Genomic DNA, 18,710 nt, shown 5'->3' on the forward strand with positions numbered 1-18,710 from the left:
AGGTCCCTATGAAAAATTACTCTGTGGACCATATTCAGAGATTGATAAGGAGTGACAGACAGCGGGAAATTGTGAAGACGCTCACAGGCATGAAGAGCTGCAGATTAGGTGGCAGAAGCAGCTCTGATCACCAGGGAGCTTGACCGCATTCTACTAAGAGACTTCACTTCCTCAATATTTTCCACAAAAAACAACGGCTTTGTGGCAGTGAATGAGTCCCCATCCATCCCAGTACAGACAAGGTAATGGGAAAAGGGTTTCATCCTAAGATGGCGAGCCTGGCCCTCCTCCCATTGTGTAGCCAGGGAAGGGAAGGTTGCCGAATCATACAAAACAGCATTCAAGGATTCTTCACCATTCAAAGAGACGGCCATTTGAGGACAGCCAGATTTTTGCAGCTTGATACACTTCATGAGCCAAGCATCCACACTGATAACACCAACTCCGACCAGGGCTCTCCCCACAGGCGCCGCCCATCCACACCAAGGGCCGTCTGGCACGGCGGCTATTGCTGGGAGTTCCGATGCTCCAAGAAGATAAGCAACCACTCCTTGGCATATATGTGGAGGGAACAGCTCAGGTATCAGTAGCGTGATCCTTGTGTTGTCAGGGGCTCAGCCACATGAGCATGTAACAGCCCCACCACAGAGATTGGCAACACATGCTGGTGACCTAGCAGGGTGGAAGGGACCTACGGTGGGGAAGGGAGAGGGGACGGAAAGGGGGGGGGGGGGGGAGGAGAGGAATCCACACCGTAGATGCTAGAGAGGGACTTCTTCCCCATATGGCTCACACTAAAAACAGGAAATTTTGAAGTGAGGTCAAACCTCAAATAGGGACCTAAACAGATGAAAGAACACGCAAAAGGGACAGAATTGCAACCAATACAGGAAACCAAGTGGATAGCCAGGGTGACACAAATCGGAACACCGAGAGGGGGAAAGGAGGTGGCAATGGGGAAGGAGGGAGGATAGGGACGGAGGGGGGCAGGGTGAAGGAAATGCAGCCAGGGAATGAAGAATTGGCCGCTATAGCTCGGGGCTCTGTTTGCGTCATGCATGAACTAACGAAAGAACTGTGAGCACCTTCGGGGCGGGGGGTAAGAAACAGAGCTAGTGCTCAAAACCCAGTGTAAATGCTTTTTTCTGTTACGTGTTTCTGTGCTCCACGCACTGATCTGCTACATGTGAGTGGTGGCAATACTTTTATTTTACGTATGATTAAAAAATGTAGATCAATGAGTACAGTATTGAAAATTTCTTATCAACTACTAATTACCCCACCAAATTTTTTCACTTGCAAGGATTAATTTCTTGTAATGAAACTAATTAAACCAAAATTGGTCAACATGTTATAACTTTCCTTCCAGTTCATGACAGTTTAATTAACTGAAACCGATAAATAAATACTACATATACTCAGCAGAGCACAATTAAAACGAATTTCTACAAATTGTAGCAAGTTTCCTGGAATGAGTAGCTTTCTGTGGGATAAAATACATGGAATGGGAAGAGGAACAATTTGGTTACTTAAAGAGCGAAAAAAAGGTAGGCATAACATTAATGCAAATTAATATTTTTAAAATATTGAAAACAGATGCAATTTTTCAGGTTATGAAAAACGCAAAAAGCAAGAGAGATTACAAAAATTAATATACATCCATGAATTGGTTAATCATCACGAACGGTAAAAAGCAGCATGAAATAAAAGTGTAAGTTCTGGCACAGTGACAATTATACTCACAGTTTTAGTTCTTCTTTAAATAGTTCCAAATTACTTTTTTTCTTTTCTCTGTCTCTCTTTTTGCCAGGTCTATCTGGTTTCCGATCCCCAAGTAATCTCGCATATTCCTGTGCTCTCTCAGCAGTAGAAGATTTTTCAGCCTGTTCCGATAACCTAGACTGAGGCTTATACAGTTTTCCTTTCTCTCGAGTATCTTCCTCTGCAATTAAATAAGTATAACAAATTAAATTACTTCCACAGTGCAAACTCATGTATATTCTAGAGCTGCATTGTATCAGCCACATAGAAAAGATACTAATTAAATTTATAAATAACAACCCAGATTGCGAAGAGTATATACCATATGCTTATGCATTCTGTGCATATGCCTCCAGAAGTAAACATACTTATTAAACCCCGGTATGGGATTGGTGACAAATATTATGCTTCTATAGGAAAGACATTTGGAAATCTCTCTCCCTCTCTCTCTCTGTCACACACACACACACACACACACACACACACACACACACAATATTTACTACTATTAAACTGACTGTTGTAACAGTTACTAAAAAAGTATCAGGTGAGCATGTAAGGAAAGAACTAATAGGAAAATGGAATGAATTGTGAACTCTGTAACATGTCTAAAAAAATATGAGGGACATACAAGGAGAGAGACACTCCACAATAATACGTAACTGAAATGGGGGGAAAAAAGGAAAAAGAAAAAAGTAAGAAAATATTCAAGTCTCTTACACCGTATTCAAACTGAGTTTGCAACAAGTTTCCAACAATGTTTCAAACCATGTTTCTGTCTACTACTTCGTGGCCAATGTTCGCAACACGTTGCAGAGATGTTTGGAAATGTGCAAACAACCATCTGTAAAGAACACGCACTGTCTGCCACAAAAGCATATGGAAGGCCCTTTGTTCCTTCAAGTAAGCATTCAACTTGTGACAAACTCAGTATTTTTTGTGAATTAGTTAACTTACGGCCATGTTCTTGACCATGCTTCTGTCTGAAATACTTCCTTGACAGCCAGCATCCAGATGCTGTCAATGACAGCCAGCAGCACAATGCTAAATGACCCTTTTAAGTCTAAAATTCACTCCCACTAGCAACAGGGCACTGTAGGACTATATGCTTCCCATCAATCACTCTCACACAATCGAGGGAGTGACATAATTGTGAGAGCACATAAGGAATTTCACACCAGCTGTTTAAAGTGCCAGCAATGATTTTGGCTTTGTATGATTTACCAATAGGAAATGGTGATGCAGATGAGGAAGTTGCTGGCCATTCCACATCATCACCTCCACAGAAAAGAAATTAAAATGAGTGGTAGCGAAGCAAAATAGCTACAATGATGTTTCCCAATAGCGTAAAAAGCAGAAGCAAAAGGGTACCTATTAATGTGGTGCCTATTCTATTCTGTTCTATTCTATGGCCAGGAGTGGCACGCATACTGAGGATACTGCCAAAAGTACAGAGGACAACGACCAAACAAAAGCTAAACGAGGGCTAGCTACAGGCCAAATTAGATTTTTTTTACAACAAAACAGTACAAAGATAAGAGTTTAACGCCCCTTCAATAGCACCGTCATTACAGACAACACACAAGCTTGGATTACGAAGATTGCAAAAGTTTGGGTACGGAAATAGACTGCACCCTTTCCTAAGGAACCACCCTGGCATCTGCATCAAGTTATTTAGGGAAATTGTGGGAAACCTAAATCTGGGTGGTTTGGTGGGGATTTGAAGTGTTGTTCTCTAGAATGCAAGTCAGGATGCTGACCACTGTGCCATCTCACTCAGTACTTTTTAAACTAAAGTATGTTTCAATTGTGCGTGTGGATGTGTCAGGGGCACCAACAAGTACTGTTGATTCTCCTGTCACATTCATATGGAATGCTGAAAGTGAAAGTAGACTGAGAAGTCGCCATTCTTGAGACATATACTCATTATGGAGAATGAATAATTGATAATATACACATTTAACAATGTTTTTCATTTAGTTGCATTTACATGATCCTTCATGAATTCTACCAGTAATCCGCAAAGTTCAGGTACTATTTGATATATAGCTTGCTTCAAAATGTGAAATAAATACACAAGGCTCTGAAACAAATCTCTTGTTGCCAAAAACTGAAGAGTAACAGCAAGTCTTTGGATGACTGGAATTGGTTTCCCGAAAGTTATGTCTTTTTTTAAAAATAAATGGTGTTACTATATTTCCTATAATTTCAAAATCAATGGATGACACTGACTGTAATTACGGAAACAAGAGCTATCTATCATATTCATCTCCTGCAGCATGTTATTCCTGACAGTTCTTTTAAAGTCTATTTTCATTCACCAATGATGCCAATACCTTATTTTCATTGACTTGAACTTTGGCATATCAACAGTGCAGCATCACATATCAATATAGTTTTCTCATCACTAGAGATAACATAGCACACAATGCAAATAAAGTACAAGAAACAGCACTGCATATGATGTAAATACACTACGAGAACTGTTTGCCACTAATGTGGACAGAGACCTTAACAAGAAAAGAGTTGCACACATGTTGCAAAACACCTTAGGAAACATGTTTGCAACAGAAACATGTTTTTATTTCATAATTAGGTCTCTAGCCATCTAAACACTGCCAAAGCCATCCAAACACTGCCACTGGAAACAAGTTTGTCGCAGTGGGTGTGTTTATGTGGTTAGAGACCTAATTACGATAGATATGAGACAGTTGTCACTACAGCTACAGTTTCATTTAGGCTCGAGCCTCCCACAAATAGTCATCTGACAAAATTCACAATTAAAATGATGTTATAGCCTCTTTTGACAGCAAGCATTACCCATCATGAATGTCTACCCAAAGGAGACAGGGAATAGGATGAACAAAATGCCACTGACTGTCATTGGACTCTGAATCATATTGATAGCAGTAGATATCTCCAGTAATGACACTGATATACAACATGTCACTATGTTGCTCCAAGCAATCCCTCAAGAAGTGTTTGCTGACAGTTTCCACAAGCTTTACAACTGAAGTCAGAAATGTGTTGCAGCTAATGGTAACTATTTTGAAGCCAGTATAGATATTTTGTTTGTAAATCTTGTTTCCTTTGTTTTCTGAGATCAGTCATAACTTTTTAGGTGCACACTGCATTATTATAAGTCATTAAACAGCAAACCTCCAAAATAAAATTTCATCCGAGCATTGAAAAATCTAGTGAAAGGCACTGACCTACTTCAGTCAGTCATTTAGAAAGCTATTTAATGAATAATATTCACAATTTCAGTAATTTTTCAATGAAATAGCATCTGTAATCACTGAGAGAATATTTGTAAATGGAAAAGGAGCACTTTCATTAACAGACATAAGAGGTTCTGGTTTCGTTTTTAAAATGTAATCAATATACTTGTTTGTTGCCATGACCTCCAGATTCTGGTGTTATACATCACTCCAGAAGAGTGATGTGAAACACTGTGTGTATCTTTCCTACGAATGGTGTCTGCGAACAATAAAATGATATACAATGATTTAGTGTATATGACAGTGCAACTACTATGCAATTTTGTTGTTTTCTGGTGTGGCAAGTCATCTCATGGGTTAACGCATGTATTTAAGGTACGACAGCAGTTACAGCAGTAATATTGCAAGAGGTAAGTACAGATTGATGGAAAAAAACCATGATAGAAAAATTAATACATTCTTACCGATATCCCGAACTATCGAGTTTACGTTGATTTTGATATACCGAGTTTTAAAGTTGTGGTAATGTTTTTGTAGAAAAAGCTGTTTACCATGAAGAGTTAATGGGATTCAATTCATGAAAACACAGAGGTGACAAAATTCATGGGATATCTCCTAATACAGAGTCAGACAACCTTCTGTCCAGCGTTGTGAAGCAACTTTAAGTAGCATGGGTTCAATAAGTCACAGGAAGTCCCCAGCAGAAATATAGCCATTCATAATTGTGAAAGTGTTGCCGTTGCAGGATTTTGTGCACAAACTGACCTTACAATTATGTTACATAAATGTTCAATGGGATTCATGTTGGGCGATCTGGGTGGCCAGATAATTCACTCAAATTGTTCGGAACATTCTTGTGGCCCCATAAGGTGACTCACTGTAATCCATAAAAATTTCATCATTTTTTGGGAACATGAGATCCATGAATGGCTGCAAATGGTCTCCAAGTAGCTGAACATAACAATATCTAGCCAATAGTTCAGTTGGAGCCAAGGACCCAGTCCATTCAATGTAAACACAGCCCACACCATTACATAGCGCCACCAGCTTCCACAATACCTTGTTGACTATTTCAATCCATGGCTTCTTGGAGTCTATGCCACACTAACCCTATCATCAGCTCTTACCATCTGAAATCTGAACTCAGCTGAGCTGGCCACGGTTTTCCAGTCGTCTAGGGCTCAACCAATAAGGTCAAAAGCCCATGAGAGGCATTGCAGGTGATGTCAAGCTGTTAGCGAGGGCACTCGCGTCAGTTGTTTGCTTCCATAGCCCATTAACACCAAATTTCACTGAACTGTCTTAAAGGATACATTCGTCGTGTGTCGCACATTGATATCTGCGGTTATTTCACACAGTGTTCCTTGTCTGTTAGCACTGACAACTCTACACAAACACCACTGCTGTCAGTCATTAAGTGAAGGTTGTCGGCCACAGTTCTGTCCACAGAGGTAATGCTTGAAATTTGATATTCTAGACACACTATTGACACTGTAGATCTTGAAATATCGAATTCTCTAACAAAGTGGAATGACCAACGCATCTATCTCCAACTACCAGTCTACATTCAATGTCTGTTAATTACCTTTGTGCAGCCATAATCACATCAGAAACCTTTTCACATGAATTGCCTGGGTACAAATGACAGCTCCAGCAATACACTGCCCTTTTATACCATTGGCAAATGTGCATATTGCTGTCCCATGACTTTTGTTACGTCAGTGTATATGGCACATAGATCCGAGAAGCATCATATTTATTTACACAATTCCATATTGTGCTAAATTCTAGATTTCCAGCACCTACTGCAGAATCAGAAGACTGAGTCCGAGCTTTTAGAATCCACAGCCAAGAATAAACGTGGGCCAAATGTTATTCAGGGATTTTAGCTCAAGAGAAAAAAATCCAACTACAAACAATAAGAATCAACATTGGAAACATTACCTTACAAAATCAGGGCTTTTGGCTAAGCTTTGCTCAAACATCTATTTTCCTGTACTTCGAAGAGTATTCATTACACCTGAAAATGATCCAATGTGCTTCTGCTTGTTACTCTAAATGCTCCACTTCTAGTTTTCTCATGGTTGTTCTCAGGAAGGCATGCCCATGTACGACAGTGTTCAGGCTGTAGCTATTGTTTAGCTGAGAGTTCTTTAAGAGAAATGGGCATTTTGTTGAAAGAATTTAAGATTTTATGCAGAAACATTCTTTGGAATATGCTGATTAATTTGGCGTGCAACTTACTAAATTCAGCTGACTCGAAGCATGTAGAACATTTTTAGGAATTCATAAACCATTGTTCAGTTAAAATTTAATATCTTGTGAGCTATAAGGTCTAGAAGGCTGTCATTTGATTAAAATTCTAGTGGAAATCTTGCTGCATATATTGGTAGGACTGGCATAACAGCTGTGATTCTTATTTATGTTGTGCATGTAATGTTCTTGGTAAAACATGTGTAACTACTTCATTCTTTGTGCTGGTATATAACTGATCTTGTGTGTTAATTACTATGTTTGATCATGAAAAGAGCAAAAAGGAAACCACAAGTTGTAGTTTATGTGGATGGAAAGTAAACATCACTGAAGATGCCTCTAAAAGACATCAGTTAGCTCATAGATTGACAGTTTCATGAGAAAACTGTAGAAGCCACAATCAATTTTTTACTTAATAAAACTGCACAGATAATGATTTATTTGAGTCATAAATAAGGCGTTTTTGTGGACTGGGTTCATTGGGAAAAGTCCTGCTGCTGGGAAAATATTGTGAGTTGTAATGAATCTGCCATGCCACACTACAAGAATATCAAAACACAGAGATGTTTTACTACACAAAATGGTAGAAGTAGCAGAAAAACGAATGGAAACAGCAACGCAGGAGGCGATTTAAGAAAACAGTGAGAGGCATTACATTTGATGATACTTGGCAAAGGATCAGCCATCAGTTTTTGAACTCTTGTGCTGCTGCCACTAGTAAGGCCCTAGATGCAGAAATTTTATGCAAAAATTGAGATGGATGTAGTATTGCAAAGTCAAGTGCAGGCTACAAGACACAGCATGAACCAAAGTGCATTACACCGGCTCTAGTGAAAGAATGGAAAATATCTCAGCTGTAAACAGTATGCATAAGGCCTCTACAAAAACAATAGATTCACTATGTGCAGTTCATTGGAGATGCTGACACTAGCTGACTCAAATCTGTTGTTAACAGCAGACCCTAAAGCAAGAAGACACCTGAAAAGTAGGTGTGTGTCAACCACATACAGAAAAGAACAGGCACACAAATTCAATGGAGTAAGCAGGAGCTGTTGAAGATGCTGCTGTATGGTGGCAGGACTATTAGGGCTCATCTACACGACAATACCATAAATCAACTATTAGAATACTACAGTCACATCATAAAAAGCAATGAAAACAACCTTGCTGGTATGAAAAAGGCTATGCAGGCAATCTCTATCATAAAATATCCACAATCTTTGTTCGGGTAAGTGGTCGTTGTCTTCAGTCCAAAGACTGGTTTACTGCAGCTCTCCATGCTACTCTATCCTGTGCAAGTGTCTTCATCTCCGAGTAACTACTGCAACCAACACCATGCTGAATCTGCTCACCGTATTCATCTCTTGGTCTCCCCCTTCGATTTTTACCCCCCATGCTTCCCTCCAGTACTAAATTGGCGATTCTTTGATGCCTAAGAATGTGTCCTACCAACCAATCTCTTCTTTTAGTCATGTCATACCACAAATTTCTCTTCTCCCCAATTCTATTCAGTACCTCCTCATTAGTTATGTGATCTACCCATCTAATCTTCAGCATTTTTCTGTAGTGCCACATTTCAAAAGCTTATAGTCTCTTCTTGTTGAAGCTGTTTACTGTTTGTGTTTCATTTCCAAACATGGCTACACTCCATACAAATACTTTCAGAAAAGACTTCCTGATACTTAAATCTATACTTGATGTAACAAATTTATCTTCTTCAGAGACGCTTTTCTTGCCATTGCCATTCTGCACTTTATATCTTTCCTATATCAACCACCATCAGTTATTTTGCTTCCCAAATAGCAAAACTCATTTACTACCTCAAATTTCTCATTTCCAAATCTAGTTCCCCAGCATCACCGGATTCAATTCAACTACTTTCCATTATCCTTGTTTTGCCTTTGTTGATGTTCACCTCATATCCTCCTTTCAAGACACTGCCCATTCCATTCAACTGCTCTTCCAGGTCCTTTGCTGTCTCTGACAGAATTAAAAAGTCATCGGCAAACCTCAAAGTTTTTTTTCTTTTTTTTCTTTCTTCTCCATAGATTTTAATTCCTATTACAAATTTTTCTTTTGTTTTCTTTACTGCTTGCTCAATATACAGACTGAATAATATCGGCGATAGGCTACCACCCTGTTTCATTCACTTCTCAATCACTGTTTTCCTTTTGCGCCCCTCAATTCTTATAACTGGGATCCGGTTTCTGTACAAATTATAAATATCCTTTTACCCCCTGTATTTTACCCCTGCCACATTCAGAATTTCAAAGGAAGTATTCCATCAACATCGTCAAAAGCTTTCCCTAAGTCTACAAATGCTAGAAATGTAGGTTTGCCTTTCTTTAAACTATGTTCTAAGACAAGCTATAGTGTCAGCATTGCCTTGTGTGTTCTAACATTTCTACAGAATCCACACTAATCTTCCCCGAGATCAGCTTCTACCAGTTTTTCCACTTGTCTGTGAACAAGTAGTGTTAGTAATTTGCAACTGTGACTAATTGAACTGACAGTCTGGTAAATTTCACACCTTTTCAACAAAAAGATAATACACTTTACAAATTATGTACTTACGCCTTCGCCCTGCATCATAGGTGCCGGCTTTAACCCAAACCTTTCCAGACTTTGGTGCTTCTTGGAAGGTTGCTACAAACTCTTCAAATGCCTGAAACAATTTAATTCCCAAGGAATTACTGCTGGTAAGATGTAGTAATGCATAATAAAGACCTATATATCATTGTACACAAACAGCATACAACAAATTCATAGCTGTATTCAAAATTTAAAAGTAAGAAACTAATATTAACACTATTTTAAACAGAAGACTATACACCAGCCTACTGCTGAAACAATCCCACCTGGAACATGTAGGCTAAACACACAAATGAGAAGGTATAGGGGAGCGGGTGGTGAGAGAAATTTTATCAATTTTAATTACTAAATAGGCCCTTCAAGCAGAGCAAAATGATAGCAAGCAAGGCAATGGAAATTTAAGACGTATATATTCCTTGAGAACAAAGTTTGTTGCAGTGACATTCTTGGATAAATGCTCCACAAATTTCTTCCCGCATCAGATTTATATGTTATCTCAAGCTTTCTATGAGACTTTCTCTACTGCTATCCCCAGAAGATATCTGTAGGCTGTGTAGTACTTTATTTGGTTAGTCATATTACGTCATGAAGATGTCATTAAGTCATTAAACTTCCATATGTTACCACAGTATGTCAATGGCTGTGGTGCAAGAACGCCAACTGCAATGCTGATTTTGGTACATGCTGGATAACCCCAAAATTTACTTCTCTCTGGCATTTCAGTGCATCAACTAGGGTGATTCCGCTGCCTTCTTTAACGGATTCTTGTGTCACATTATCCCAGCAGGTAGACGGAAGGGGTAAGACTTCAGTTTCATTCAACAAACAAAATAGTGTGTGTGTGTTTTTTATTGTGTCTATCGCAACTCAGCATCTCCGCCATATGGTGAGTAGCAACTTTCCTTCTCTGGTATTGTTAAGACAGGGACTGTCTTTTACTTTGTCCAGCACCTGTGATTTTCTTGAGTGGTTGGATAATGAATTGAATACCATGTCTGCCAAGGATTCTGCCTATATTATTTGTTGCAGCTCCAAAGAAATGAAGAAATGCTGTAAGCTGATCAATGTTTAATTTAAGCAATTTATTTAAATGAAGAAATGCTGTAAGCTGATCAATGTTTAATCTAAGCAAGTTATTTATTGGAGTAACTTGAGTGTTCGATATTCCTCGTCTGCCTTGACCTGTGACGAAACTGTGTTGAGTTGTGTAATGTCATGGTGGCACAGTGAATTTGAAATGCACTGAGTCTGCAGAGAGTGCAGTGCAGTATGCAGTTTTGATTGGTTTGGGGTATAAAGGGACCAAACTACAGGGTCATCAGCCCCTTTTCCGTGACGAAAGCAAGGTTCAAGGTACAAAAAGAACCAACACCACACCTAAAAAGAAAACGAATGGAACAAACAAAAAAACGGAGAAAACATACACCACAAGGAAAAGTAGAAGAAGGCATTAAAACCATACAGCAGATGGTCTGGGCTGGCTGATCACAATAATAAAAGAGGTTGGTGGGTGGTTGGTTTAAAAGAGGGGGGGGGGGGGGGAGGGGGACATGACCAAACTGTGAGGCCATCCCATGTTACCAGTAGAACAATTACCCAAGGGAAAGAAGAAAACAAGGAAGACGTATAGCACAATAACAGGAGAAAGGAAGAACCAGAAGAACGACAGGAGGACAATAAACACTACTACAATGGACAAAACAGGACAAGAAAACCACAGAGACAAGCAAGAAACAGGGAGAAAAAAAACAAAAACAAGAAAGCAGATTACCATGGCTGGCTGACCATGAGCATAAGAAAGTAGCCAGACACTCTGAACACACTAAAACCTCAACGTTAAAAGCCCCAGGGTGGTGGACACTGAGGGACAAAGGACATGCAATAAAACTCAATGAGGACTACAAATAATTTCACAAATTATAGCTTCATTTTACAAATACATTAAAAATAATCAATAATTAAACAATAGTGCAGCTGTTATTATTTAACAATGAGCTATTTGAGTGTCTTGCAAAGAGAAAGTCTTTATTTTGTGTGTGTATATTAAGCCATTAGTTTCATTCTTCATTAGCATCCTTAGGTGAAACAGTGGCACAAAAGTCCCAGTGGCATGATATAAAATGCCTAATATTCCACTCTGTGGGCTGCACTTGGCACCTGTACTCCAACATCCACCTTTCAGTGTTTTATAGGATGATTCAGCACTTTAAATAATGACAGTGCCTTTTTGTCTCCTTAGCACATGTGCTTATAGAGTTCTACACGAACAAAGCAACTTGGTCTTCTTCCCCTCCTCATCAATGCCTTCCTAATTTTATCTCAACAATCAATCTCTACTAAAGTGAATTACTGTCAATAGATGTGTATGCTTTTGTTTTAAATACGCACACTTTGCTTTATTATTTTAAATTCCACTAATAGATGCCACATAATTTACATGAATAATAAGGATTGTGAGGATACAGTCTGAATTCTTACTGCTCGCACATAAGCATTCAATCCATCATTCTTCCCAACGTCCTTACGTGAATGGAACGGGAAGAAACCTTTACAACTGGTACAAATGGATGTATCTTCTGCCATGCACCTCACAGTAGTTGGTAGAGTACGGATGTAGATGTAGAATGTGAGGGATAGTACGCACTTTCCATTTTATATACACACATTAAAAAAAAGTTTTGCATCACCTCGGTTCCCAGAACTACTGAAGATAGACGTTGACTGTGGATATTACATCACAGAACAGTCCCTTTGATTGTTCGGAGATGTCACTAAACCCGCCCAAACATGTAAAAAACCGTGCATGAGCAGTGCCCCCTGGACGGAGGGGGTCCAACAACTGATCAGTTCCAGTCATTCCACCAGGAAGGAGGTACACGGCTTGAGTTGTCTGTTGTTCAACCATGTCTGTAGTTCAATACCACAGTTCGATCACATGTGCATTGTTACTTTGTGCCAGGAAGGGCTCTTAGCAAGGGAAGTGTCCAGGCACCTCAGAGTGAACCAAAGCGATGTTGTTCACACATGGTGGTGATATAGAGAGACAGGAACTGTCAATGACATGCCTTGCTCATGTCACCAGAGGGCTACTACTGCAGTGGATGACCGCTAACTGTGGATGTATGTTGAATAATGCTTTTTGTGCAGCCACAGGACGTCGTGTTATGACTCAAACTGTGCGCAATTGCTGTACACATCAGTGCTTCTAATACCCAGGAGCACGTCCTCTTTCAGTGATGCATGCCTGTATTCGTCGTGGCATACTATACACAAGTTCACCAAGGCACTGTTAGTCCAGATTGTCCAGTGCAACCACAACTTCACTCCTGACGTCCATGACGAGGTCCATCTTTTATGACACCATGCAGTGCAGTACAGATGGGTCCAACAATGTGCCAAATGGACCATTCAGTGTTTGAAATCACTTTCTCTTCACTGATGAGTGTCGCATATGCCTTCAACCTGACAATCGTCGGAGGCGTGTTTGCAGGCAACCCGGTCAGGCTGAACACCTTAGACATACTGTCCAGCAAGTGCAGCAAGGTGGAGGTTCCCTGATTTTTTGGGATGGCATTACGGTATGTGGGGACGCTGCTGGTGGTCATGGAAGGCTTAATATTGTTACATTCCATCTTTGATTTTTCATTATTTTATGCCATTTTATTCAGTTTAGTGTAGCATGCTGGATGAGCAAGTTCATTAAAATTCTAACTTTTCACGAACAAAAATTTTGGCAATTGCAAACCATATATTTTTTAAAGATGTACATTGGCTGTGAGCTATTTGTTAATGTGTCTGCCAAATTTTCTGGTGATATTCCAAGGGGAACATATGGAAACAAATTTTATTTTACAGCTATTCATACAGCTGACTGTATCTCAACTGCACTTCGTTTGAAATCCAATTCATTAAACTACTGTTAGAATGAAATTATTGAGTACTAATACTGCGCACTTCACTTTACAATTTTAAAATTGTGCTAAGCTATGCTATCTAAAAATTAACCCATTTCACTTTACAATTTTAAAATTGTGCTAAGCTATGCTATCTAACAATTAACATAAATAATGTAAGGGACACTATGCATTTTCCATTATATCTTAAGGATGACTTCCTTCAGGATAACAACACCACTCGAGTAAAGTAGCCAGCATGTTCTCCAGACATAAACCCTATCAAATGTGCTTGGGATAGATTGAAAAGGTCTGTTTATGGACAATGTGACCCACCAATCACTCTGAGGGAACTACACTGAACCGCCATTGAGGAGTGGGACAATCTGGACCAACAGTGCCTTGATGAACTTGTGTATAGTATACCACGACGAATACAGGCATGCATCACTGCAAGAGGACGTGCTGCCGGGTATTAGAGGTACTGATGTGTACAGCAATCTGAACCGCCACCTCTGAAGGCCTCACTGTATGGTTGTACAAAATGCAATGTGTGGTATTCATGAGCAATAAAAAGGCCGGAAATGATGTTTGTGTTGATCTCTATTCCAGTTTCCTGCACAGGTTCCGGAACTCTCGGAACTGTGGTGATGCAAAACTTTAGGATGTGTGTAATTTTCAATTTACAGTAGGCCTAATTATAGGGCACAAATGCACACACAGTGTTGTCTACAAGCATGACTTAAAACTACTGTAGACTAAAAGTTATATGTATTGGCCGAAAGCTCATTTTGCGACAGTCTCTTATTATGTCTATCTGCAACATGCTTTATGGTGAATATTATAGCATAAATTTCAGATGTATTCTATGTCAAATACAGTGTGATATAGGCCTATGGCCATTTAAAAGCTTCAATATGTGACAAAAAGGTACAGTTTTGGAAACTTTAAAAATTAATGACTCATAATCAAAATTTCCAATTTTTTTTTTTTTGATTTTTTGGTATTATGCTTGGTAGATTAAATATCAAAAATTACAAAATACTTAATGATCAAGGTTCACATGGAATGACCCACTATGAAGAAGACACTGAATGCATGTAAACAAGATAAACACAAAAGATAATAATTTGGCACCTGGTAATGCACGTCTACCATAAACCAAAGAAAGATCCATTAAATAAACTTCAAGCATCAAAATGGCCATACACCATACTTCTCTCTCCAACATAGCTTTTCCAAGGCTATCCAAACCAGGCCTAAAACTCCTCCACACAACTCACACTGAAGAAAATTTTCGGGATACAACTTGTCCTCTCTGAGGAAGGATACGGCTGTGGAAATCTTCAACATTCCACCCTCATACTTTTTTCTTGCAGATTACATGAGCATTGGTAAGAGTTTTAATTCTGTGGGCACTAGAGATACAAATGATTTATATGCAGTCATGCTTCATTGACATACTGTTAACTCCAGAGATAAGTCCTCAGTAGCCTTGCATGATTGGTATAGTTAGGTATAACCTTGGAGTAGAAATAATGACTAACAAACCTTCATGTCCACTAATTCAGTGTACTCTTTACCTTGTACTGGTAAACAATAATGTGACTGACAGAACAGCCCTTATTTCATGACATCCAATACCAGGTATAACCTGTGCATTATTGTAGTTGATAGGCCACACTTTGTTAGCTGTGTACGATCTGCTGCACATGATATACCAGTACTAGATATTCTAGTTGCAACACACATATAATGGGCCTAAGTTGTTTGCATAAACAGTGATTAATTGAAGGGCATTGTTTTAGAGCAATTGAAAACAATTTTTTCTACGTATAAATGACTTCAACTAATCTCTACTGCAATATATTTCTCCTATATTGTCTATTGACAAGAATGCCACAATTGGGTGGTTATCCAACAAATAATGCAGATCTAATGGAACATTCAGTCTTGCTCTCGATGAGATTACAAATACTGTGTTGCTCATTATAACACACATTACCCAGCACTAAAACCACCACAAATCTACAGTAACTCCAGAAGTGCAGGTCACAAATATGCGTCTATTCTCCGGTAGCCTATGCATACTTTCAAAATAAACAAGCGTGCGCTGAAACTTTACGTCCAAATTTACTAATAGACTACACAACATGTCGCGATCGTCGAGTGATTTGAGTTGAAGGTAAGGGGCTTGACGATATTCAGTGTGGAGAACAATAAATAACATTTATCCTCATTTATAAACATATCAAATACCTACAGTAACCTTGTAACATTTCCAAGTCTCTTCAATATTTCGTTCGGCGTTACGTTATCTACACATGAAATGAACATTGAACTTTGCGAACGCAAGCTAATATTGCAAATAATTAATTGGAAGTATAGCCACAATTATATGAATCGATTTTTCCAAAAATGGTTCCCAAGTACGACCGTATCAAATCAGTGAAAAATTTGTACGACCCAAACATTTAGTGTGTCTACAGTCTCAACCCAAACTACTTACAAAATTAGGATCATTTATTTGTTTCGTGGATCTTATGTGAGTAAAAGATAGAGCAGAGAAGGCAAGATTTTAAAGAAAAGATTGTTCTTGTAAACATAACTGTTTATTCAAAAACAATAACAATATTAAGTTTATTTTTTTCTAGTACCTGAGCGGCAGCTACTTCTTGCTCCTTTTTTCTCTGCTCCTCCAGCTCCTTCTTGGAGAGCTGACGTTTTCCCATTGAGCCGATTGAAAAAGCTTTAAGTTTCTGTTCGGCGATTTGCTGTATACAGAGAAACACAAACATTTCAGACGCGGTCACTAGAAAACCTTACTTTAACACAGTGCATGCCGTGATAAAACTACTACGCACGTTCACCCTGCGTCACACATATTACGCATAACTTTGAAATCAATTGTATATCTCATTCACCCACCTTCATTATCGACTTATCAGCCATATTTTATGTTATCCTACTAAAATTTCTTGTCCACTTAACCAATGATCGCAACTAACTACACAAAACAATACTACCTCAAAGAACTTTAGGGTACACAGAACTTCCTCATCTCACTTACAACAGCTTTCAATTAGCCCTCTACATACCGCCACAGTCTAATATAACAGTCGCGACACTTCGCCTCGATTTTGTTGCCTACAGCGCCAGCAGCGCCCCAAGCGGCTGGTAGGTTACACTGTGAGTTCGGCGCGATCGTGAAGGAGAGTAGTGGTTGTTTATTTTGATTTTTACAATGGCTTTTACTGGCGGGAGCGTTTGTAGCGCAATAAATTGCACCAACAACAGAAAGAAGACACCAAAGCTGTCTTTTTTTAGGTTTCCTAAGGATCCTGAGAGGTATAACCATCATGTTACTAAACTGTATCGTCAGGATTCACTTGCAAACTATATGTGTATAAATGATGAATGTTTCGTTTTAGGAGCAGAAAATGGCTTGTTAATAGCAGGCGAGAAGACCTCATGAAGAAAGACCCAGTGTACCTGTATAGTAATATTAGGTTTTGTTCGCTACATTTCGAACAAAACCAGTTCATGAACGCAGACAACAACAAACTCGTGTGGAATGCAGTACCCACCCTGTTTGACATTCCAAATAAGCCACCTCAGCTGACGATGAAGAGGAAACTGCCACAAAGATTCGACAGTCAATCTAAAGCAGTAAAACAGTCCTATGACACAGAAGCAGCTGGTTCAGCTCACCATGTATCAGTGCCAGATTCGTGTGAATCGTCAACACAGACCTGCTTTGACGATGAAGTGGTTAGATTAAGTGCAGCTGTTCGTGTCTTGCAAAAGCGTGTGAAGTTTCAGAATGTGCAAATCGCTAGACATCGAGCGAAACTATTACGGGACAAGGAAAGTGCCTACAGACAGCGACAGAAATTGTATCAGAAGGAGCAAGTGAACAAGGACAAACGAATGTTAAAGACTATAGGATCCCGATATTTAAAAAAAGATGCCCTTGACTTGTTGTTAAGCCAGATTAGCATGCCATTGAAAGAGAAACGTGCTGCAAGATGGAAAGACGAAAATAAGCTGTTTGCTCTAAATTTACTGTATTACAGCACTCAGGCATACAGGTTTTTATCAGAATGTTTTATGCTTCCATCAGTGCGTACACTACAAAGGTATGTGGAAGGCATACAAATAAAATGTGGGATAAGTGACAATATATTCCATCTTTTAAAGCAAAAGGTGCAACATTTTTCTGATAATGATAAACTTGTGAATATGTCATTGGATGAAATGTCGCTAATGGCAAATTTGACATATGACAGCACTTCTGACACTGTTATTGGTTTTGAGGACTTGGGGTTTACACGCACAGCTAAAATTGCCAACAGTGTGTTGGTGATAATGATTAATGGCATTTTTTCATGTTTCAAACAACCATTGCTTTACTGTTTTTGTAAAGGAACAGTGGGAGCTATTCATTTGACTGCTATATTTTATGAAGTAGTCAAAAGACTTAAGGAAATTGGCTTGGTTGTGAAGACCTGTGTGACTGATCAGGGTTCAAATTTTGTGGACTGGAGAAAGAGACTGGGAATTACACAAGACAATCCAAGTTTGGTATATGAGGAGCAGAAGATCTATTTCTTCTATGACACCCCACATTTGTTTAAGAGCATCAGAAACAACCTATTTAGGTATGACATAATTCATACATCAAATGATGGTTTGGTTGGTACTGCTTCTTGGAAGGACATTTCTCAGCTCTATTCAAATGACTTGCACAGGAAATACAAGTTAGCTCCCAAGCTGACTAAAAAAGCTGTCGAACTGCCAGCTTTTTCAAAAATGAAAGTGGGTACTGCAGTTCGTGTGTTAAGCCATACAGTGGCAGCTGGTATTGACACACTTGTGTTTTGCGGTAGTATGCCATTATCTGCAACTGGCACTTCAGACTTTTGTCAGAAAGTTAATGACATTTTTGATATCTTTAATACATACAGTGTGAAAGGGCCTGTGCATCTAA

The 18,710-nt window shown here is 39.1% G+C and overlaps 1 protein-coding gene across 2 annotated transcripts in view; it reads right to left on the reverse strand.

The window, feature by feature from the left end:
* Positions 1-16,780, reverse strand: part of LOC126470438 (U2 snRNP-associated SURP motif-containing protein) — a 161,165-nt gene extending 144,385 nt beyond the window's left edge. For both annotated transcript variants that reach the window (XM_050098288.1, XM_050098281.1), the window contains exons 1-4: positions 16,649-16,780; positions 16,378-16,494; positions 9,810-9,900; positions 1,744-1,942 (exon numbers count right to left, since the gene is read on the reverse strand). In XM_050098288.1, the coding sequence (XP_049954245.1) occupies positions 1,744-1,942; positions 9,810-9,900; positions 16,378-16,494; positions 16,649-16,672 (431 nt within the window). In that variant the 5' untranslated portion in view covers positions 16,673-16,780. The remainder of the gene's footprint in view (positions 1-1,743; positions 1,943-9,809; positions 9,901-16,377; positions 16,495-16,648) is intronic.
* Between the last annotated feature and the right edge of the window lie 1,930 nt (positions 16,781-18,710).

The sequence above is a fragment of the Schistocerca serialis genome, chromosome 1, assembly GCF_023864345.2.
Source record: "Schistocerca serialis cubense isolate TAMUIC-IGC-003099 chromosome 1, iqSchSeri2.2, whole genome shotgun sequence".
Classification (NCBI taxonomy): domain Eukaryota; kingdom Metazoa; phylum Arthropoda; class Insecta; order Orthoptera; family Acrididae; genus Schistocerca; species Schistocerca serialis.